The sequence below is a fragment of the Anticarsia gemmatalis genome, chromosome 10 (genome assembly GCF_050436995.1).
Source record: "Anticarsia gemmatalis isolate Benzon Research Colony breed Stoneville strain chromosome 10, ilAntGemm2 primary, whole genome shotgun sequence".
NCBI lineage: Eukaryota > Metazoa > Arthropoda > Insecta > Lepidoptera > Erebidae > Anticarsia > Anticarsia gemmatalis.
This window is the reverse complement of record NC_134754.1, coordinates 11,512,552-11,537,075: the sequence shown is the minus strand read 5'-3', so window position 1 is coordinate 11,537,075 and position 24,524 is coordinate 11,512,552. Positions and strand designations below refer to the sequence as shown.

At 33.9% G+C, this 24,524-nt stretch overlaps 1 protein-coding gene across 2 annotated transcripts in view; it reads right to left on the bottom strand.

Moving 5' to 3' along the window:
* Positions 1–23,544, bottom strand: part of LOC142976246 (uncharacterized) — a 109,583-nt gene extending 86,039 nt beyond the window's left edge. Inside the window, exon 1 of one of the 2 annotated variants that reach the window (XM_076119532.1) lies at positions 23,330–23,544. In XM_076119532.1, coding sequence (XP_075975647.1) covers positions 23,330–23,452 — 123 coding nt within the window. In that variant the 5' untranslated portion in view covers positions 23,453–23,544. Of the gene's footprint in view, positions 1–15,389; positions 15,771–23,329 lie in introns of those variants that run through there. The other variant, XM_076119533.1, reaches the window with a different exon arrangement.
* Positions 23,545–24,524: the final 980 nt, after the last annotated feature.

Genomic DNA, 24,524 nt, shown 5'->3' with positions numbered 1-24,524 from the left:
ATTTTCAGTTCCATTCCATTTTATACAAACATTTGGTTGTGTAGAGTTCAACCAGCCTTTATTTAACAGTTCCCACTAAACTATTAATTAACAAAGTATAAATACTGCAGATAACATCAAAATTAACAGTGTATCATAAACAAACAAACTAGCCTCGATTCACGATAGAATCAGAGGTTTCATAACAACTGCTCTTGTCTATGACCTCAAAAGAACCGCAAAATATTAGAAATATATGCTAGCTCGTAGTGTTACAGTAATCGCGATAATACCGCAAAAACATGTTTCATGTTATTCGATAGTGGTGGGAAATTGTAGGCTTTAATCGATATGTTTATAATCGATTATGTTGGTACACACATGATTTTTGTTATGGTTCAGAACGTAAATCATAGAAACATACCTAAGCCCCTTTTTTCCAGAGAACAGAGAACGTCATTTGGTAGCTACGAGCAAGGGAAGTTTGTAAGGATTGTCCTTACAAACTTCCCTTGCATTTACAAATCGAAATTTAGGTTAAAAAATTTAAATAACTTGATACGTTGTGTTTAGTAGGGTTACAGTCACGTTTAGGATCCAAAAGCGGGATTGAGTTTTCAATAGACTTTACCGTATATAGGTGTAGAGCTTTAAATTCTTTATTAATTCTTAGCTCAGATGCATTGGCTAATAACATAAACGTTTCTTGCTAAAGTGTTTTTCATCATTGTAAAATTCAGACAGCACTTTATACTTCCGTCTATGTCTAATCACCTTAAAGGATCCAACGGCGTTAGGCGTTACTAATGTATTCCTTAAATCATCATTTAGAAACCATAATTCGTAATCTAGAGGATACTAAACTTATTTTATCATTAAATTGATTAACAATCTACTTTCTATAAACACAGCTTCCAAGATCGTGACAAAAGCTATAAGCAAATACAAAACCTAACTCGATTGTATAAAGCGATTAAATTACTCGATACATACTTGATTCGCAACACTACTCGCAACGGTATCTGCGACATTGCACTGTGCGAGAGAGACAAATATACGACACAAGTGTTAGCAAGAAAGAGATAAAAAACTGGTTTAGGAAGCGTATAAAACAACTTTTACACATACTTTCACACGATGAATGAGACCTCTAGTTTACAATGTAATTAAATATTACTGGTTTGTTATAAAACGTAGATTGTAAGTGAACTGTAATGGCCAGTTTACTGGAATTATTGACAATTTAACTCCAGTTATGAACCAATCAGTTATAAGTTAAATGCAGAGAAGAACCGTTTTCTGCTTTTCGAAAAACATTGAAGGGTTATTACGACCTTCCATCGCTATTTATAATGCTCGGTAATTCCGGAACAAATACAAATTATAAAAGCTCTTTTTACAATTTCAATCTAAAAGTTACCTCCGATTTTGATTTAGCAACTCACTCTACTGGTCTGTGAGTCTGAAACGTAATGTGTATGGTTTTAATTCAACCGGATAGATTTATTATGATACAGTAAGATCAGTCCAAAATCTAAAATTAATGTTAAATCAGTATACTTAAAAGATAAATAACCCGGAAGATTCATTGACAGCTTCAAACAAGATCAAACAATTCACATAAAAAGAAACGAGCTTAATGTTAATTTTATTCTTAACGAGAAAACAAAACTAATTAAGAGCAAAGATTTCATTCCTGGTAACCCACGCACCGATTCCCATCAAAATGTTGCCACACGTCAAACTGACATTAATTGACAGGTGACAGCTGACAGGTTTTTGTCAGTCTACCCTACATGATAGGTTTTTCTGATAAGTTATAGGCTGTTGTTCGAGGTGTTGAAGTTATTGCTTAGCTAATCTGTGAGTTAACACGCGCTGGAAATGTGAATTGTTTTGTCTGTACTACCTTATATTGTTCAGTTAGATAGAGTTTGTATAAAAATCGGTTACAACAATAGTTACTCTATCTTAGGCTTGCTCCGCAGATATTCGGTTCGGCATAAAACGGCTTAGCCGGGTGGCAAAACCAAATATGTGTAGATGAACCCGATCCACAATGACCCGAAGCACAAGCCAAGCAACTGCGTCGAGTCGGTTTTGTTGTTTGATAAAAATTGCCGAACCGAATGTGTGTAGCAAACCTAACAGTAAATCTCCAGGGGATTGACGCGCCAGAAGATTACAGGTTACTTCTAATAAAGAGCCTAACAATGCTAATGAGCTGCTTCAGACGCATCAGCTTATGAAGTAGTCCTCAAGGGAAAAGATACAAAGGATCAACGTGGTTGAAGTACCCGAGGGTTCCTCTAGTCTCGGTTTTAGCCTTGGTCTTAAAAAGCGTTCATCGCTTCTGAAACCTATCATATGTATCTAACTATGGCTGATATGTCTGAGGGTCTAGCTTTAGTACTAATCTCAAAGTTTTAATCGATTTTAAAAACCTTTATCGTTAAACAAAGGAAATTCGTTTATCTTGTTGAATTTAACGCAATACACTGTAAGTTAACTTGTATTGCTATATATTACATATTTATTAACGACAAAAACAAACGGGTAACAGTAAAGAAAGTTTCATTTCCACCGTAATCGACGATAAACGATGTAATATCGTTACGTGAGTCGTTGTTCAAAATATGTCAAGAGGCGTATGCGCAGACCAACTTAACATATCGTTGGAAAAACTACCTTCGAACAAAATAGACCTTATTCTTATACATATAGGGTTGAATATATAATGGTTATTGTTTCCGGAGTGTGTATAATAGGTTGGTTTATTAGTAAAAATGTTTTTGCTTGTTGAATTCGTATTGGATGGTACTTTTACTGATTACGAAAGGATTTAAGTATGAAATCGCCGACTGGTTTGTACGTCTTGTTAGTAATACTCTCTCTTTATGTCTATTTGCACGTATGACTCATTATCAGTCTGGGTTACGACTTTTTGAGTTATGCACGACTCCCAAAATTTTGTTTTAAATTGGTCAGATCAAATTATTTATTCTTATATATGAAATATGGACTCTTATGACTGCCTAAGATACGGTTAACAAACTACCAGATTTTTTACATAATATTCTTGCTGTCTATGTAATGGCTATCTTGCAACCCCTAATGCGAAATCATAGTCGGGATTAGTCAATAAAAATACATTGGGATTTCAATAATGTTTGAAACCCACGGATATTTTTGGGATATTTAGCAATTACCCAGCCATTGAACCAAATAATTAATATAATTCACAATCAAACCAAATACTCCCTTGCCCTTTTAACTTTCGAAATAAATATAAGTAACAATTTCTAATTTGAAATGAAAATATAAGCTAAAGTGAAATTGTACCGCTCTCTCTGCCATTGTTTTAAATTTAACGGTCATTGGTGACTGATCCGTTCTGTTTACGCCTATCTGGTTAAATGAACAGTGTGTACTGCGGAACGTAGTTAAACGGTGACTCGTTGATTCTTTTAAATATTTTGACAACATTTTGAAAAGTTTATCGCTTTTTTTCAATACTTTACAAAGTTTTTACTGTTACTTTTTTACATTTATGGCCTTACTTGCCTAGCAGTTTGTAGATGGCCTATTTGCGATTACTATAGAACAGGAGTTCCCAACCTTTTCTTAGTCCAGGACCACTTTTATATTATTTTTGTTAGCAGGGACCACTATGTAAGTAAATTAAAAATAAAGTGTATAATCAACCTGAAAATTTAAAATTTTTAATACGCGGACCATATTTTGACTTCCGCACTGGTTGGGAACCACTGCTATAGAGAAACTTAAGTGAAAAAAGGATCAGCGCCACTTGCGTGTATTACTGAAACTATATTTTCAAATACAATTTTTTACTGTCGACACAAAAGCGATAAAATTTAAGTTTAAAAAGGAACCATTCACATAATCATATCTTTAGAATCCATTATTATCTTTTTCATCTCATATCCTGACAATTAATGAAACTAAATGCATGTCCATTAATATCGTGCAATCAAATATCAAAATAAAACGACTTATCTTTTAACTTGTTTATTTTTACACCGAGTTAATTAATATTATGCATTAACGCAAGGAATTTGCAATAATAATATGCTGATATCCGGTCCGGGACATATAAATTACCATACTGACAGATAAATTGCGAAATGGACACTTTTATACTAACTGCTGCCCCAGGGTTTGCTTACATTGTATATTGATGGAATTTAAAAAAGAAGAATGAATGATCTTTATAGATCATGAAAATAGCGATTATGAATCCCATGCAATTTTCTCAGGCTTTTCTCGAATACTAGCGTTCATAACCAAGGCAACACACCAATGGCTTCTCGAAGTCTTCTTTTCCTTTAGGTACTTCCTGACAGTTCTTTAAACAGCTCTAGAAGACATACAAATAATGGATTCAAAGTCTAACTGCTCTCCTATAAGAGGATGTAAACGTATCCAGCAGTGGAACAGCAATATTTTTTTAGCAAAACCAATTTGGTAGAGTAATTTAATAGCAAACACAAACAGACATACATAATTATTTCTTCTTATACATATATTAGGATATGCATATCGATAGACTTTGAAATCTAGACCCTGTACAGTATTTGCTAATTACATTTACATAGTTAAAATCAATAGTTAGGCAATATAATATGTTAAGTAGACGGAGCAAGAACCGGATTGAACCCACTGACCTTCCGTCTTGAGGGTATTTAGCTCATGGTGCAAGAAAGAAATTAGACAGCATCAAGGTTCAAATATTCATTAAATATTATTTCACCATTTTGAAATAGCTTACTGGTAAATACAGCAGCAGTATCCTTATAATTAAGTGATTTTTTTTTATGACAAACATCAAAAATCATTTATCACCGTAGGTGGCTCATGAAATACTGAAAATCTTTTTTAACTCGTGAAAAACACCTCCATGTGGGAAGTCATTCCAACGTTTGAAACGGGTAAAATTAGGAGAATCAATATATCAAAATATGGAGCGGCTGAATTTCATAGACTTCTGCAAGTCAATGGGAAATCGAATAACAAAAAAATATAAAACGTTTAACTTACTCACTTCAAGTTTGCTGCCAAACAGAGTCGAGAACTATTTCGTCAATAACTGACTTTACAAAAAACTTTACAGTCAGCACTTTCTTAATAATTCACCAAAATATAATTCACTCCAAACAATATTCCCACGCATCACTTGAAGAAGAAAGCTATTTAATACGTAACGTGTTATTAATATAATAAATATCATAATATCTAAGGTCACAATATGGCCCATACCGCCAGTCACGTCGGGAGAAAACTCTATTATTTTATAACTTGTCATAACTACGCTCATCGACGTGAAGGTATTCGACATCTGGTTTAAAGGGGCAAGGTATAGGCGAAATGATTGGGCAAAAAAAACTGAAACGAACATTTTCGTGTTATAAGATCAACTGAAACTTTTTAATTAAATTACTTTTTTGATACAACTCAAATATAAATATTGGTATTAAAAGATTAACTGAAAGTTTTCCATTAAAGTACTTATTTTTCTGGTTACTAATGTCATATCTAATATAGGTTTTTTTCATTAAAAGTGCCAAGCTACATAATGGGATATTCAAAAAACAATCGGTATTTGAGATGCAAAGCTGTCAATGCGTAAAGCGAACGCTGTCAGGGAAGACTTTGGTCTAAAATCTACGACAATTAAGAACTCTTTTACACATCCAGGGGTCCGATAGGTAGAGAAGAACTTAGAAAAATTACAATTTAGTTTCTATTAACAAAAAATCTATTTAAGTAGGTACCTACACCTGCAGAAGTATGACGTTCTAAAAAATATTTTAAAGTCCCATCAAAACTACTGTCACCAGTTTCAATGACCTTCAGAATCGCCAACTTCTCATGAAAGACACCACAACCGTTGCGTAACCCGTCACCTTTCTCATAACCTCTCAACCAAACTACCTGTCACTTACAAACTAATATTTACTATCACATATTTGTCTCATACCCTTATTTTATTAGTCATAAGGTTGAATATCAAATGACTTTGATTTTGACAGTTAGTTAGGTTATGTTGGCAACAATGACAGTTGACAAGTTATGCTTTTCGTTGACGGAACTTTCACGCGAATATAATTGTTTTAAATTGACGATTAGTGGGTTTGAAGTGTTAATTTATACGTAATGATGGTTTTTAATTAAAATGTCGGGTTAATTTAGATAAACTGTTTGATGAAACTTTATTATGAAAGTAAATGTCGACCAATGACCCACACAATTGTAAAGAATGAAAAGGAGAGTTGTAGTTTATAGCACACACATAAATTATAGTTAATAAACATTTTTATTAAACGGGAATTGAATAAAACTAACTACATTCAAATAAAAATACATTCTTTAGAATGTACTGCCAAAATAGTTTATAGTTAGTTGACTTTTATGTCAAACTTTCGATACTCGACAGTACCGACTGTACAGAGTCGCGCTATTATAGTTGTACTAACTAGTTGTGTAGTAATAATAGTAGTTAAAGCATTATTAACTACGGGAGAAGCTGAACAGCAGATCCGGGCTTATGCTTGCCCGGTAAAAAGAAACTATTTATTTGGCATACTTATGCAGTAAATTGTGGATAGTGATTCAATGTCTGTCGAAAAATGGAGGTGAATCTTAAAAATTACATTTCGTCCTACCTCTAAAACTCAGGCGTTAAGTTAAGTATCTAAGCTATTATTAAAACCACAGTAGTGCTGCGGTTAACCGCTACGTATGGCGGTCAAAAGGTCAAGAGTTCAAATCTACCAGTTGTTTCACGGAAATATTGAGTTACACCCGCTACTTAACAGGTTAGCAGGGATAAACGTTGTTACTATTGAAATAAACTGATGGTGTAATGGTAATATTTATGTATCGTTAAATTGTAATAAAATTGATAATATTTCCTTATTTATAATGGATACTATGTATAAACAAAGTCTTGATCTAACTTATGTATAAAGCTGAAACGATTACTGAGTTAATCTTCGTTTTCAGCATTGGTTCTGCATCGATCAAAAAGAACGATTTCTAACTACTGTAGTCCAGAATGCATGTAAAAGTGATCAGCGCCTCTAGCGACTTTTGATGGAACTAATGTTGGTAGGGTAATTTTTTAATTGCACTAAATTGGCGATTTCTTGCTACTGTTAGCCAGTTATCGATGGAAATCCGATCAAGACACATGGCGTATCTATTATGAAAGAACTTAACTTTGTTGTTTCAAATAAAATTTTTGATGACGGGAGCAGGTGAACACTTACATAAAAGCTCTAGGATCTAGAAGCACTTAAATAGAATGAACAAAGTCCTTGAATATAAACCATCCTTAAGCAATAAGGCTAGATCCGCTTAAGACCTATTATTTTCGAATTATTGAAACAAAATACAAACGCCTACATGACTTTTTGTCTATATGTTGTCTGTCTACGTCTCATATATTACTTCCTTGTTTCATCGACTTGTTTAATATTTTTTGTAAATATAAGCCTCAAATGATTTCCAGGATGTTTTCTTAATGATTTCATACCGTTGGACTGTTAGATAGAGCCTTAAACCAAATACTGTAGAAGCTTACTGAAACTTTCGAATCCTACGCTACTAATATTATAATTGCGAATAATGTTTGAAAGCGTTTTGCGATTAAAAAGAGTGAATTAAATTAAGTTGTCTTAACCTGCATTAGCACATATAATAATTTTTACCGTGAATTTATGCCACACGGATGAAGTCGCGGGCAGAAACTAACTAGCTGTAATTCATGAAAAAAAATACAGCCTTATTAAGTACTATACCTATATTTATTTATTTTCGTAGCTTTGCTTATGCGTCCTTAGAGAAGACCAAATTGTCGCCCTACAACCTAAATTCTACGACAAAATTCTTTAGTCAATTAAGCCCCAAATACCAAGAAATTGAACACCTAATTCTAAAGGCATCCAAAGAGGTCAGACGTACTGCATCGAGCAATCAATCAGCGGCCGACTGTGACGCATGCGCATGCTTACTAACGCCATCTGTTGGCGCCACTTGACGTCAGAAGCATACATCCTTTTGTAACATTGTACAAATGATTCTCGACTTTAAGTTTAAAGAGCTTAAGTAGAATTTGGTTTGATCAGTGCGACAATTAAACATAACTTTGCGATTAGTGATTGTAGAAATATGGACTGTATATTGATAGTAATAGGGTTGGTTTTATTCTGTTTGTGCTTTCCACCATGTTAAAATAGGTTCGTTAATAAAGTCAGTTAGCTTAGTGCCATTGCAAGTATAAAGCAGTAGTTCAGTTTTGCTTCAGTGATTATTTAGTGCTGACACAATAGTTTGAGTGACAGGTTTATTGCTCGTTTGATTAGAATAATTACTTTGTAGTTATGTTGTTAACATATTTCTGAGGGCAAACACCTTCAGTTGCAATGTTTGAGAGTAGTAATTATTGCATACGATTTGCTTACGTTAGAATACAGTGTATAGTATTAAGTAATACAAAAGCCTGCTGTTTGCCCTTATTACCTTTATTTTCTGTGGGATCATATCAATAGTCCTAACTCCTAAGTATATATAATGAATCAACTGACATTAAAGTATTTAAAAAAAATGCACTTACATTTGATCAAGGCTTATTATGTACGTTTATACAAAAAATATAAAATACCTAGGTAGGTTAGGTAGCGATATTACACTGAATATCTGATGTTTTCAATATTCATGGGCAATTAAGATCAGCAAATATAAGCGTTGAACATGGCTTCCCATGGAGACGTTTCGCTTGGTTATTCATGTTAGCGTATTTTTAATATGGACACGCTATTATCAACTTTAAATGGTACATAATCACACGTCAATTTTATTTTTAACAACAAATTGTTGATTATACATTTCTGAGAAAATATTTTACTTCACTTGCTGCCATACTTTTCCTTCGCCTTATTTCAGAAGACTACACACCTTTGCACTTCGTTTTCTTGCCTGCCTATTGTCACTTATCTCAGAGCATAAATCACACTTATTTTATTTTAAACGCACTTAGCAACAGAAACGTACTTTGTTTCAATGTCTGAGATGTGAACTCTATTTATAGACTGCTTGTTGCTAAGTACTGAAACGGAACGAAACAATTAAATAAAGCACGGTAGCCATTGTGACGCGTAACTAAAGTGTTTCTGCGTAAAACTGCAAGCCATGAGAACTGGATGTTTTAGAAGTTCGTTTTTTGGATGAAATGGTTAGTAAAATGCTTTTCGGATTCCGGATTTCGTGGTTTTATTTTTTCTGCAAACTTATTGTATTACAGCTCTATTTGACGTGGGTTTTCCAGCTTAGAGGACAATTTAACGAAACGTACTATCCTCGCAAAGGTTTTAGAATACCTGATCACTATTCCCAAGATGCTGAATAATTTAGTGCCGTCAGTTTACCTACGTTAAGAAGGACAAGCAAACGGTTCGTTCTCGGAAAGCGAGTCTCGAGTCTCGAGAAATGATAATACTCGTCTTGAAAGGTAGACCGAAATGCCTTCTTGAACTACTAGTATGTGCTAAAAGACCTACTGACACCATCACTGATTAAGGCATCCTTTTGATCTTATACACCAGTACTACTTATAACTTAAACTTCAAAGACCAGCTTCAGTCATAAAGGTTCAGCACCCAGTGATGACTGTAGTTGCGCAACGGGGCCGATGCGCTCTGATTAACGCACTAATGGTACGTGACCGTCGCCTAACGTTTATACTACTATTGGTTTACTACTCGATTGATTCTCACAATGTTCTCGTTGGTGTAAGAGAGTATAACAGCTGTTTTCGAGATTTAGCATTGGTAGCGCCTTAGGCATTTAATTGATGGTTTCGCTTGATTTTTTTCAAAGCGAAATTCGGTGGTTCTTTCTATTTCAAGAAAATGTACAATCACTCGATTAGTTTACCTAAGTTTGTTGTTGGTATAAGTAAGTATAAATGTTTTGGGGATTCAATATTTGTACCGCTTTAGGCATTTATTTGATGGTTTCGCTTGAATTTTATTAAAACAAAATTCGATGTTTTTTTTCTATTTCAAGAAAATCTTAAGTTAAACTGATCATAGCATTAAATGTAAATGAATAAGTGGAAAATTTAAATTTCAGTATTGAGCATTTCAGCAAATTGTAAGACTGTTGTGTACCCGAGTTATGTAACTAAACTAATTATTTCAGCTCTATTTTTTTGTTGGTCTAAAATATTACATCAAGAAAATCGCAACTAAATCTTGCATCGAGTTTTAAACTCATAGTAGGGACAAAGTCAGTGTTACTCAATCTACGATAGACGTGAGATAATTTGATTTTATTCTACAAATTGTTCTTCTATGATAACTGTTATGTAACATGATTAAATGCGTTCACGCATAGTTTTATTTATTTTATTTGAACACATAATTGACGTAACTATGAAATTTGTCTGTTTTTTATTTACGTGAATACTTTAGAGTCGAAAGTTACTTTTTCAAGTACTGCAGGTGGTATGTTAGCGGTTAATTTGACTTTTTTTGTTTTAATGTTCTTGATAGCAACTTCAAGTTAGGTTATGAGTCCGCTAAATCGCAATAAGCTAATATTATTTACATATATGTGAAAATGTTATTGATAATACAATTAACAAAACATATTAGTTACATCTTCATAGTTACTCAAAAAGAGGTAAGAAAACGTCTTTAGAGGGAAAATAAACACGACGTTCGATTTTTCTATTCTAGGAAAAAATTGTGATATAAATTTTTACAGCATAGGAAATCGCATTAAAGAAAAAAACAGCAATAAATATAGGAGCTAGATATAAAATTTGAGATTTCAGATAACCTTAGTATCAAAGTCATTGATATTGCAGATTTACTACAACTGTTGCAAGCCAAGACCTTGCCGTGTCAAAGATTTGTCTCGCTTGTCATGTTTTAAACAAAAGAAAACCTATGTAAAAACTATAACACTGAATTAATCCTAAAAACAAGTACTTTTCGGTATTTGTAATTCTGTGAAAATGTTTTGTACCTTTAAATTTTATTTTTAAAAGACAACACTCGCACTAAGAATTGCTCTTGTGGTGCGGGGACTTTTACGAACATACAAACAACAAACAGACACAAAGTACAACCAGACCCGAAACAACAATTTCTGGATCGTACATATAATTGTTCCGTGTGGGAATCGAACCCACGACCTCCCTGGTAGCGGAGTGCCTGTCCTGGCGACCTTAACCACTGCGCAAGGACAGGCAGTCATGTAATGAATGCTAGGCACAGGTCTCCTCACAGGATGAGACTTTTGACAAGAACTTCATCAAGCTCGCCGCTGGTTTAGAAAGTTATCACTGCAAAATAATAGGAGTGTCTTATACGTGTCAAATTTTTACCAAATTTCATAGCTTTTTACCAAAACTTCAGGGTCAGCTTTTTATTACTTCCAAATCGTATCTGCATACAATTATTTCTCAAAAATCTTATCAACTAAATGTAAAAATGTTAGTATTTTCGCAACAATTCTTATGCAGTGACCTTCGGTATTATGGCCGGCTTAATGCAACGGCATAAAGTATTTTAATTATAATTTCAATAAACGTGAAATAACCCGTAAAATTGCCGTTTCATAATTTATTCACCTTGAACTTAGGTATGAAATAAATGTAGGATTTTTACAGGTTTTTAACCAGCACTGTCGCCTTTAAATAAATTAGCTGAACCTCTAATAAGTCATTTAATCCTCCAGGTTATATAACTATCGACAACCGAGCCATACAAAAGAATTATTTATCTGAAAAAAAGGCACCTGTTAGCGTTTTCTGCAAGAACTATAAATTAGCATTTTCATCAATGGCATAATAATATTCACTCTTGATACTAGTTCTCATAATAATTATTAATTGCGGCTGAAAATATTATTAAAGTTTCAAGATCTATTATAAAATAATATATCATCTTAGACATATTTTTATAACAGTGGTCTCCGTAATGACTAAGTACTTATGTCATTATAATAATTGCACTTCTTTCACATGATGAACGAAAGTGACATCGTTTTGTTCCGCTTTCTTAGGCCCATAGAAGAACAGGTTTCTATAAAAATCACATAACTTTTTAAAAACAAATAAACATACCAATTATCCATACTTTAAGCAACTGGAACTATTTGGAAATGCAACTAACACCAGAGTAAGAAAAACCGACTAAGTCTTAGGAGTATCTCCGCTGGGCAAGGATCTTCTCCCGGAATGTAAGATAAGGGTTAGAAATGAAGCCTACCATGTTATCGTAGAGTTGGTTTGGATTTATGCCTATGTACCACCAGCAATTAAATACAGACGTGTCTCCATCTGTATTTTATACAGTTTAGTGCTAATAAAGGCAGGTAAGGCACACGTACGAATTTAGCACAGGTCTTAACATTGAATAAAAGTCATAATAGCGTCGAAGACAATATATTAGAAGGTAAATAAAAACATTGAAGAGAAAGACAAATTAAAATGCAGCAAAGATAAATAAGAGGTACGTAAAATGTTGAGAACCAATGAATAACCTTCAACTACTTAGTATGCATTCACTGTTTGTGTGTATGTCTCATCATTGCCTACTGACAGCTATCTAAGTTGTGTTCGCTATTTGTATAATCCAAATATAAATAAAAGGTTAAATCATGATGTTTTGCTAAATCTTAATATTATTAAGAAGCGTTACAAGTTATGCTTTATTCATGCAGGCTATGATACTCAAAATCCATGTATGTAAAGCTTTAGCGGATTCCTTGCAGAGGACCCGATCAAAACCTCTTTACACAGCAGTTGATGTTACGAAGTAAAGGCACATTTGAGGCACATAGTTTATAAATTATCGTAAACTTAATTAGCAAACACACCAAAGGAGCCCGGAACTATAGGAAAAACTGGGAAATCTGGGAAATCTTTGCCCATCAGCGGGAGCCTGCAGCTTATTAATAAAAAACTCGACTTGGTGTAAAGAGTAAACTGTCAGTTATCTACCCAAGACATAGACACTTATTTACCCAAGATATAAACATAGCCTAGTCTAGGATTTCGGAAATGACAAAAACACTGAAAATAATTTTAGAACTTAATTTTAAGACACAAGATAGTGCGAAGAACCTTCTAGAATCTCCACAAAGTATTAAGAAGCTGCAATGCAAAACATTGAGCAACCAAGGCCGTCGATATGCATGTATTGTTAGATTATGGATGGTTCGCCGTCACCGGTAGGCGCTTGCCGAGGATCGACTTGCGAAACATCGTGGGCTTAATGCGCATGCACATCTTGTACTAAGCTGTAAGTTTGTATGTTTTGCAGACCGTTTTGGAACTTATTATTCTGTGGTTTTGGTACTAAGTTTGTGAAAACATAAGTAAAATAAATTGATGATGATTGAACCTATGTGGCAGATATACATATACATATATTTGTAAGATGCACTATGACATAGTGGATACATGGAGCTTTATTTCTATGTCCGGTATCGCAGGTTGAACCCGGGCAAAGAGAATTAAACATGGAGCTAGAATCCTGTATTTATAGCAGGTTTAGTAATGTTGGCATTAATAGAGGTTTATAATTACTCCAATAATTACGTTTGCGTACTCATCCATCACTTAGTGGAAAGTTTAGTTAAGAGCTTTAATGCGTCCACAACAGATTGTTTACAAAAGGTTACGTCAAGATATCAAGTAAACTTTGAAATAGACTTAGTCAGAGCTAAAAATAAGTTAATGCCTTTTGGAAATAGTGATAAATTCATAAAAATACTAGCCTAGGAGAAAAGCGGTTGGCCTTGGTTATCATAAAACATAGATTGTAGATTTACTTTGACATAAGTATAAGTTCTAAGCAATAAATGTCTACAGATAAGGTCGACCAGATTTAGTAATAAACTGGATTATTTCATAATGCAATTACTGACTGGTTAAGTAGTATAAATGAGATATTATTTTATGAATTGAATAACTCAGGGCTTGTCTCTTTCTTGATCAAGGTATCTGTAGCAAATTCTCTACAGTCGGTACTGTCGAGTATCGAGAGTTGACATTTAAAATGTCAATTTTAACTGCCAATTTTTTTTATGGAGCCCGGTAAAGGCTTTACACTGATTTTCGGGTAAATATCTCCATAGCTAGCCGGTTGCCGGGAGACGGAAGTAAAGAATCGAGTTAGTGTACTGTTGGACTTTTTGTGGAGAAATAAAAAAACATGACAATTTTCTCTGTCTTTGGAGACCACTTGTTAGTGGGATTTGGATTACAAGATAGTGATAGAAATAAAACTAGTAAGTATATTATATACTTCTAATTTCAAAACAGAGCTTACTTATGATGCTTTATTCAGTCTTTAAAAGAATCCGGAACATGAATGACTTATACGGGTTGCAGACCAAGAGCTAAGCTAAGATAGTTTAGCTTGCCTCACACAGCAGACGCAGTTTTCCGTTGTGTGGAAACTATGTGTTTAAGCGGGAGTGAAGGCGCAGAAATAGGGCAGGGTATCCAAGATAATTCCGGATTTTCCCGGCCAGCTACCCTATTTAGCATCCGTACCACCAGTGACAATCACAAAAGTGATAACTTTTTTATTGGAGGTTGCCCATCAACAATTGAAGATAAGCACAGTAAAACAGAGTTATAGAAGTAATTTATGAATCATGAATAGTCTAGGAGGAAAACTGATTATTATTTAACCCTCCTTAAGTAATTTACATAAAAAATATTTACAACTTAATTTATGAGTGCAATTGAGTTCATTGAATTAAAAACTTTGCATATTACGCAATCTTATTCCGTATTCATTGAACACGCTAAGTGAGTTTGGTTGATTGATAGGAAAATTCCGGTTGCATATTACAAATGGCTACTTATTTTGATTTAGGTTTGTGTATAAATCATAAATAGAAATCATATTTATGTTTATAGCTCTTATTTAATAATCAAGTGTGTCTTGCTACAGTTTTAAATATTCATATAGTTTCATATCAATAGGTTTTACTGCTGTTTGAAGGCAGCTTGTTATTTTTAATTGTTTTTGTATTATGGATGGGAATACTTTCTGTTATAGATAAGAAAATCCAAATATAAATTTACTTTTTATAGCTACATAATAATAGATTCATCTTAGGTACGGAACAGTCAAGTTTTAAACCAAACACCGACAAAGCAATTCAAAAATGCCAATCCACAAATCACATTTTAACTTTCGCTTCATACTCAATTTTCCGCTAAAGTAGCAAGTAGTCTAACGATGTTTTAACCACTTCATTCAGTAATAAGTATACGCAATTATATTCTAAATGTTTTTATTACACGGTAAATATCAAGGGGCATACGCCACAGAGCGCCGCGGAAAGTGAAAGTAGCTTACCTCGAAGTCGGCCCGGTCCCGAACAACCATTACTTTTTTAAAGAAAATCTGGGGCATAATGTCACCTTTAACCCCAGACAGAGACAAATTACTCTATAGACAACACTGTCACAGCACAACACTAATGACAACTAAACGTCCAATTCTAAATTCAAACTTTTTCTGCGTTCTAAAAACTCACTTTTGTTTTTGTATGTAAACAACTCAATGTCATGGTCACTGTTTTTAAATTAAAAAAAAAATAAATGGCGCCAAACTTTAAACTGTCATTGATATTTTTTATATTTATTGCTAAATTTAACACATTTTTATAGAATTTTTTTTTGGAATTTTTTGAATTTTCGCGTACCTTTCCCTTCTAACACTATAGACAACTAAACCACGCAACAAGCATAATGTTAATAAGTAAGAAACGTTGACTTGGCTAGTACTGTCGCAATATTCGCTAGTATACACATTCTTGGGGAAATCTCTTGTATTTCTAGGACTATAAGGTTGAAAATATCATAGCAGGTATTAAGGCAATTCAAGTGGCAAGCTGGTCTAGGTGCAATACACGTTCAATACGTGCAGATTGGATAGATGATAGTGGATGCAATTCATATGATTCGACCTCTATAATTAATGATGAAAGCAAAGGCAGAAAAGCGTGAAAAAAGAAAAAGTTTTTATATTAATGATGGTAATCATATAACGAGTTGGGTTTAAATTGGGCTTTAATTTTCGGTAGTTAAATGTGATTTGAATGGAATTAGTTTATACTTAACCAGCGTATGTGAAGTGCGTGTACTGCTTATTGTAGCTGAAATCATTAATCTATTTTCTCTATAGTTTTTCTTCTGAATATTATTGAACCACGCCAAATTTGATCTAACTAATTTGATTTTGTAACTTTGACGCTAAATAAGGGTAGACCGACATAGAATGGATATCTTTGGAAATGTTTGAAAACGTAAATCAAACTCTATACGTAGTAAACATTTGCGACCATCACGTCATCGTCAAAATTTTAACATAATTTAACATAGATTTTTTACTGTGGAAAATGCGAAAATCGAGAATTTGGTTATTTTTTATGTTAATACACTTTACTTGTAACTGCACTATCTTCTTTGCACTACGTATTTTAACATAAAATATTTTTAACTAAACAGAACATTTATTAGAAATCGCTTAAAGTAAACATCTTCCTACACAAGTTGTACAATTACATAATACTCATACAACCTCCATACCTGTACAAGCAATTGATCGCAACGATTTCCAATCGTATCGTCTAATATAAAAGCGAGAAATGTTTTTAAAACTAGTTTTATTTCCGTTGTTGCCTGATTTAATCGATGCATAGTTAGATAATCACACGTCGGGTGAATGGACTAAGGGAGGCTGGAGGGAGGTTACCATACATCAAGGTAAAGTTAGGACAGTACTCTCCTTCATTCGGACGGAATGTTCGACAAAGCCCGATTTCGTCCGAGTATATTACAATGTTATCCCGTTGATTCCATTCCCGTGTGAATTTTGATCCCGTACAAAACCTTGTCCTAAAATTTACGAACATATTGAAAAAAAAATTATCAGTGTAGATCAGTGGTTCCCAACCAGTGGACCGCGGACCACCGGTGGTCCGTGGAAGTCAAATATGGTCCGCGAATGATTATAAATATTAAATTTTCAGTATGATAATATTACACTTTATTTTATACTTACAGTGGTCCCTGCTGACTGATTATTTTTTATTAGTATACTACTTTAAGTAGCGTTAGCTTAGCTTGCATGAGTATTAAATAAGAAGCTAGCACTTGTCCGTCCTCAGGATAATTATAAATGACATAATCATTAAACATAGAGAAAGTACTTGATTGTTCACAGTTCACCTTAGCCCATCTCTTACAGATTATCCCTAATTTAACTCCAAGGCTTGGCAATCCTACCCTGCACGGAGATCAGATATCCTAGCCCGGAATAGTTTGCAGCATCCGCAGAGCTTATAAGGTATGGCTGAGGAAGTTTCTAGCGAGTGTAAATCTTTTTTCCTTTAGCTAATAGGCGTGTTCAACTAGTTATATACATTACTGCGTTCTATAAGCGTAAGTGGTTATAATTATAGTTATACTGGTATAACTAAGCTAGTTAAAGTAACTTTTGCTTGTAAACCAAGAGAAAAATAAATGTAAAAAGTATCTTATGTCCAAGGATAATCTAACAAGTGCAGTAACTATAGTATTTTTTTTAGTATTAGAGAAGTTTTTATTTGGTATAGGTAGAAGTGGACTGAATAGGTGTACTGAGACATACTTATATACTTCTTGATAGATAACAATTAGATACAACAGATATTCGTGCTCATCACACAACAAATATTTGTCCTGGGTAGGATTTGAACCAATGACAGGCGACGGGAGCGGAGATTACGGTGGCAACCTGAAGCATAGCTTCAAACGTGTAGTAGAAGGTAGATAGAACATCATACTAAACAGACTACGAAATCGATTCTCGAAAAGTCGAGTACTTTTTGGGGCTCTAGTCAACACATAGATAAGTAAACGTCCTACAAGTCTTTCAAAGTATCATACAAACTTAAAATTCAAGTCACACCTTCGATTGAAACTTACTAAATAACAAAGTAAGTATTTATCAGTACCATGCCAAAATAGGAAGACAATATGAATTGTATTCAATACGAGTGTGCTTGTATATCAATATCGATATGTCGATAGTAGTCAACGATTGTGTGACTGTTCTGTGTTCTCACGATATTTGTTTAGAATTGTGCCATGTAGGTTTGTAGGTACTAGGTACTGGCAGCGCGTAAAGCATGAAGCATTTCACTCATTTGCAGTAGTCTTGTGATGGTACTAAATATTTAATGTTATAATGACTATGAAAAAAAAAACAACTTCAATCACGACCGAAGAACATATGGGACTTAAGCTTACCCGGGAAATCCTCTATACTAAGCAATTTTTGGCAGCTACTGACCACGTCATTCTTTTCTTGTATTATTTTTGTTCATATTGGGAATTAAGGCAAAAGTTAAGTACTATCAGTATTGATTGAACTTTTCGTCAGTCAGAATTTGGATGGACCGAACTATTATTTTATTTTATACCAATATCAATAAACACCTTTTAAAAATGGTACTGATAATACAATGTGTAGGTACTAAAGAGGATAAACATTCTAAAAATCTAAAGTTGATTACGACTTCCCATGTTGACTGTACCTAGAACCGCATGTTACGTTAACTAGGTACTAATTTGTATCATTGTTACATCACTATGTGCTAACTGCTCCTTGTCACGAGTGTAATAAGTACTAGATTAGGTAATTAGTACTTTATAGGAACAGGAAGGTGTAAAGTTTGTAGAGCAAGTGAACAATGTTTATATTAAACGTATTTACACGAATACTCAGTTATGAACTTATGTTTACATTTCAAAATGCAATCATTAGTCGTTTAAATTAAGAGAAGACGCTATTATCACTACATTTTGCAAAACTAATTCGATGCCCTGATGTCTTTGCATGCGATAACCCCTGAAATAACTGATCACATTCAAATAAGCCTTTCTTTTGAAAATAGATGATAGTGATATGCTGAAAGTTAAACAAAAACCTGTACAGTTAAATTATGACTGCAGAAGTTATTGAAAACTAGCTTAGAAGAAGGGCGGCCCATATTATAATGTAAAATCTTTTCTACTGATCATCTACCCTTTTTTATACTTCCAACCTTGTATTCCTTAGATTCAATTGTACAATCATTTCGAAACAAAATCATAGAAACATCTAGCAACATCATCTACAAGATATTATTAGTAATATAACACCGTGTCCATATGTACTAACATTCCCATTATGGTTAGGTAATGATGCTTACTTGGGATGCCTGCAAGTACTAGGTACTCGGTAGTATTTGGAAAGCGATGAGTCATAGTTTAGACATAACTTCACGGATGAATTCATTCCAAGAGTTGACAATACTGGGTTATTTGAGTTTCAGGTACCTATGTATGTTTAGATTTAAATTATGGCACTCATGGTTGTCTTAAATAAGTATATCTTCTGGACGCCTAGGTAGTAGATCCCGTCATTAGTCAACATTAGAAATAAGGTACGTAAAAAATCTAATTAAACTTTTTAAGATAAGAACGTAAATCGAATCTAAAACTTAGTGATCAGTAACGCGATTCTCTACTGCCGGTTCTAAAAAATATCGAGAGTTTGACATATGGAAATGGAACATAAGGAATTGCAAAAATAGTTCCTGTAGTAACCGCTAGGCGCTCTGATCAGTTTTTCATACATAACTTCTCTATAGCTAGGTTTGTTGACTATACTCAATACCGGTAGAGAATCGCGCTAATTTTGAGTCATGTGAGGTCCTTTACCAAAATGATTGTGAAGTTATAAGGGACATACAGATGTGAAACCACTTCTGAACGAATAGTTTATATAATGTTTAAGATCAAAGGTTCGCTTAAAAGTCTATACCTACCTTACCTTCTTTCAACGTTTCTAATAATTTTCCTAGCCCAAGGCCGTTGCTAAAAGTCAAACACATTGACTAATAAAACAAGAATTTCTAACAAAACAACGGCGACAAATTAGCATAGAATAAATGTCACTGGACTCGCGAACCGCCATATTAGTCAGGGTATTCTATAGTCTATGAATTTTGTATAGAGATTCTCAAAGTTTTGACAGTCTACCTACTGACCTATGAAAAGTGAAATACAGGGACAATTTTTTCACAATGGCTCTACAATCTGATTTAAGTGGACTCTACCTTTCCACTAATTTATCTTTCACTGAACTGCTTGGTAAATTCCTGAAAATTTACTTTTGTTCTAGTTATCTTAGGCTAGAATAAACTCTTTTGGTTTTGTGAAATACATATATACTAGGTGGGTTATTTAGACCCTTCTTCGAGAAACGAGTGGTCACTGGTTTACCCCCGTAGCAAAGAACACTAGGGATTTTCCAATTTTCGTTATAATCTTGTCGATACTTGCCCGATATAATAATATGATGAAAGACTTTCCTTACAACAAAAGATGATCATTATGAACGGCACACTTCTACCTAAATCTTAAACAAGGGTGAAGACACTGGCATCTTTAACACAGCTTCGGATAGCATAGATGTCAGGACAATCAAATGTGTGTCAATATTTTTTTTTTCTTGACCTAAACTTTCGGGAATGAAAAATTAAAGTTTGAGAAACATATATTTATGCTACCAGTTAATTTAGTTAGGCACATCACGCGTGGCATAGGTAATGTAAATGTGACCCAAACAAGACAATATAAGAGAAAGTGTCGATCACATGTGTTGAATATGAAATTGTTTACTAAATTATAGAACAAAGCATGTTTATATTTGTAGCCAATGTAGCCATTGTTATGACGGTAAAGTTTCCGTGTCGATTTGAATAGGTCAAACCAATATTTTTTTGGTAGGAAATTCGGCAATTTTATGGCTGTGTTAAGAAATCACTGTAAGATGCGTAAGGACTGAATTGTTTCCTTCCTGCTTGGAATAAAATATACTGTAAAAGTAGGTACTGTGGTGTGTTTTATGGATCATAGTATTTTGTGTTAGTGATCTGTAAAATGATTTTGATGCTGAAATGGTTAACTACAAAAATTTCTTAAAAGTAGCTTCCAAAAGCTATCATTGAAGTAAATAAGCCAACTTTTACAATAACTTAGACAAAAAATTATAAATTTTATAAGGTCCGATTTTTACCTAACCTGAGCAAATTAATAGCCCGATCAAGATGGTCCATTAAGCCGATATTTATATGCTTAGAGCGGTGAAATCGTTAGCGATAAGAAAGATGCAAACACCATAACAACTTAACAGGTTTTGCATAAGATTAGGTAACTCCGTTGAAAATTAAGAAATCGCTTATTTGAGATGCTTACAAGCGTTTAATGTTTAAAACAAAACGTACGCAGAAACAAACGATTCGGTTCGCTTAATCATTTAATCACGGATCATTAAGCGATTCAAATTGATGACTAACATTTACCATCAATCATCTGTTATGGGGTTTAGACAATATACAATTCATGCTTATATTATAAATGCGATACAGAAACCCCCGGTTTCTGAGATACATTTAGCGGTAGTTTATCTATTCCATAGTGTCAAAACTCATATTTAAAAACGCTATTGAAAGATACACTACCGTTAAGTGTACTCAGAAACCGGGGGTAAATAACTTGTACGAATTTAGATTAAGCTTTGCATTGCTATAATCGGGATAACAGTCATATACTACTGAAAAAGCATTTTTTTTTACGAGAATTGACAGTGTATCGCAATAATGAGTCATTATTTTTTGGAAAAGAAGGTTGCTCCTGTATCAAGTTTTATTATAACTTTTTGAATGGGACCAATAGTTTCTATGGTAAATGAAGATGCAGACGAAATTTACCACTGGACCGTTGGCGACAATATAGGTTCGATTCGCAAAGGAAATAAATTCGCGATTTTAAGATATTTGTTTTACTTTCAGACTTGATTGTGCTTTGTGTCCCTTAAAATATTTAATGTTATTCACTTCGAAGGTATCAATAACTATTGAAGTTGGGTAGTCACATTAATAAGTGTTCATTTCAACATTGAACTATTTATGACTGAGTGGCGCAATGATTTCTTTCTGTGTTAAGAGTCAAGGGTTCAGATCTTGTACGTGACAAACAATTGTAATTGCTTCACGTGACTACTCTGACCATAGGCTTACAATTGATTTCAAATGTCTGTCTGTATAGATCTTGGTTGTAGTATATGCAACTGCTGGTTACAACTTACCTCGGGTTTGATTCCCGACTTGAGCAAAGTGATCAAAGATATTTTTAATTTGCGTTGGTGTAATATTTGATAGAAACCTATAGGTGTATTTACCTATAGGATAAAGTTCCTGTTTGTAAATATAAGGGAATTATAATATCAGAATAATTAATTATTATCATTGAATACCTACATACTTTGTTTATATAACTCCTTGAACATAGGATGTTTATTTAACAAAGGAAATAGCTATGAAGTATTTACGAAATAATTTTACGGTCGAAGAATTGATTGATCGGTTTTCATTTGTTATTTATTATTTTATTTCACTAATAAACATTTCAGACTGTTTATAAAGAATATAATATATGTACCTATTATACTAGCACCCCGCCCTGGGTTTACCCGTTTTACGACAGCCCTAACAAACGATGCACAAAACCTTCCTTGGGAATCTCTCTATCTTTTACTTAAAACTGCATAAAATTCTTTTCAGAAGACTGAGTATTTCGCGAACATACAGACCAACAAACAGGAGTAGGAGGTGACGAGGGGAATTCATTTAATAACATAATGTAATAGGTATATAAGGTTTAATTGTTAGTTTTCAACAGTTTTCATCGATTTCACTGCCTCAGGGAATGCACAACTTACTTGATTTGATACAAAGAGTTTTTTATGATAGTGCAGTGCTATTTCAGGTTACAGTTTTAGGTTTAAAAATAGAAAAGGTTTATTTATAATAAATTAACATAACAAAGTTGCGAATTAGAGTCAATCCCAAGACTTCCTGTGTGCGATAGACAATAAGGAATCTACCACACTATGGAATTGTTTTAAATTTAGAACGCTGCATGCTTGCTTCAACTTCGGTACCTATATCTCATTATGTTACTAGTCACTATAAAAAAATACAGTAACTATGGCTATGTTATGGATTCCAGTGTTGGTATATAAATATGTTTGAATATCTAGTATTATTTAAACTGGCTATCCCGTCTTCTTCCGGGTTTGTACAAAAATAAACAATCCAGTGTTTTTTGCTTGCCTTGATTTATTTACCTAACGAACTTATATCAATAGGCTATAGTCACGACATGATAATCAAAATAACTCAACCGTACCAAATTACTTACATTTAAGTCATATCCGCTAGTAATCCATGAGCGCCTGCTCAAAATACTGCATTTTCTTCTCCACTTTGTCAATAGTCCGTCGTTTTTGCGTTTAGAACGCCGGTTCACAACGTACCGATCCATTGTCAACACACACTCAACAGTCAATGTACAATGCTCACATTTATTTCACAACACATAACACGATGAACGCAGTCCACGAACTCGCTTATACTAAAACGTAAACATACAAATTCAAACTACCTACAAAATATTGTTATATAAAAGTAACGAAGCGAATAGAATTTAATTACAACCTCTTTTGAATAAGGCCGTCACGCTTACGTCTTTATAAACATTAGAAAGTTATTAAAATACCAACATAAGAATTTGGAACGCGGAAAATTAAAAATAAAATTTTCGCGCCGTCCGGTGCAGCGTTCGGAAACGTCGTCCTTTGGCTGAACTTGCGTGGTTAATAATATCGTTTGGAGCACAATTGTCGCCTTATTCGTATTACGGTATGTCGGAACGAATACGGGTGCGTGATTCGAATGCTGCGCTCATAGATTTTGATTGTCCCTCCCATACAAATCGTACAATAGGCACTCGATATGCGCCGCGACCATTTGTCCTCCATGTTATTTTGTCGTAATTTTTATAACCCAAATACCTGATCAAGGACGCCGTATGTTTTGTGTGGGAACAGTACCTGAGTGAATAAAGACCGCAATTGGAACATGCCCTCAATCAATTCTATTATAATTCAGGTCTGGTAAGTTCTTGGACTTGAAATATGGAATGAACTACTTTAGGGATATTGAGAGTTACCTACCGCATAGATACGTAGCTATTGAACTTTGTGCAGTCAGTATCGTACCTATATCGTAGAACAAAGTAACACACAATTGGTTTACCAACCTACATCCGGGGTCCCCGCGGTTTGATTCCCGGGTCAGAGAAATACTAAAAAGTAGTTGTTGGACATGTTTTCCTACGTAACCATGTGAAGGTTGTAGAACTGTCTAGAAAATTATAGTAAGTACCTAATAGATCCTCTCTACAATAGATAAGTATTAAATTAAATAATAAGGGTCATGTATTGTATGCCTATTGGAGGACTATTTCCTCTTCCTTTAGAGACTTTTAAAACCCTTTGCGATAGTAACTTCTAGACTTATTTCTTTTTTAAGACTAGTCAAAAGTTCCATATTTA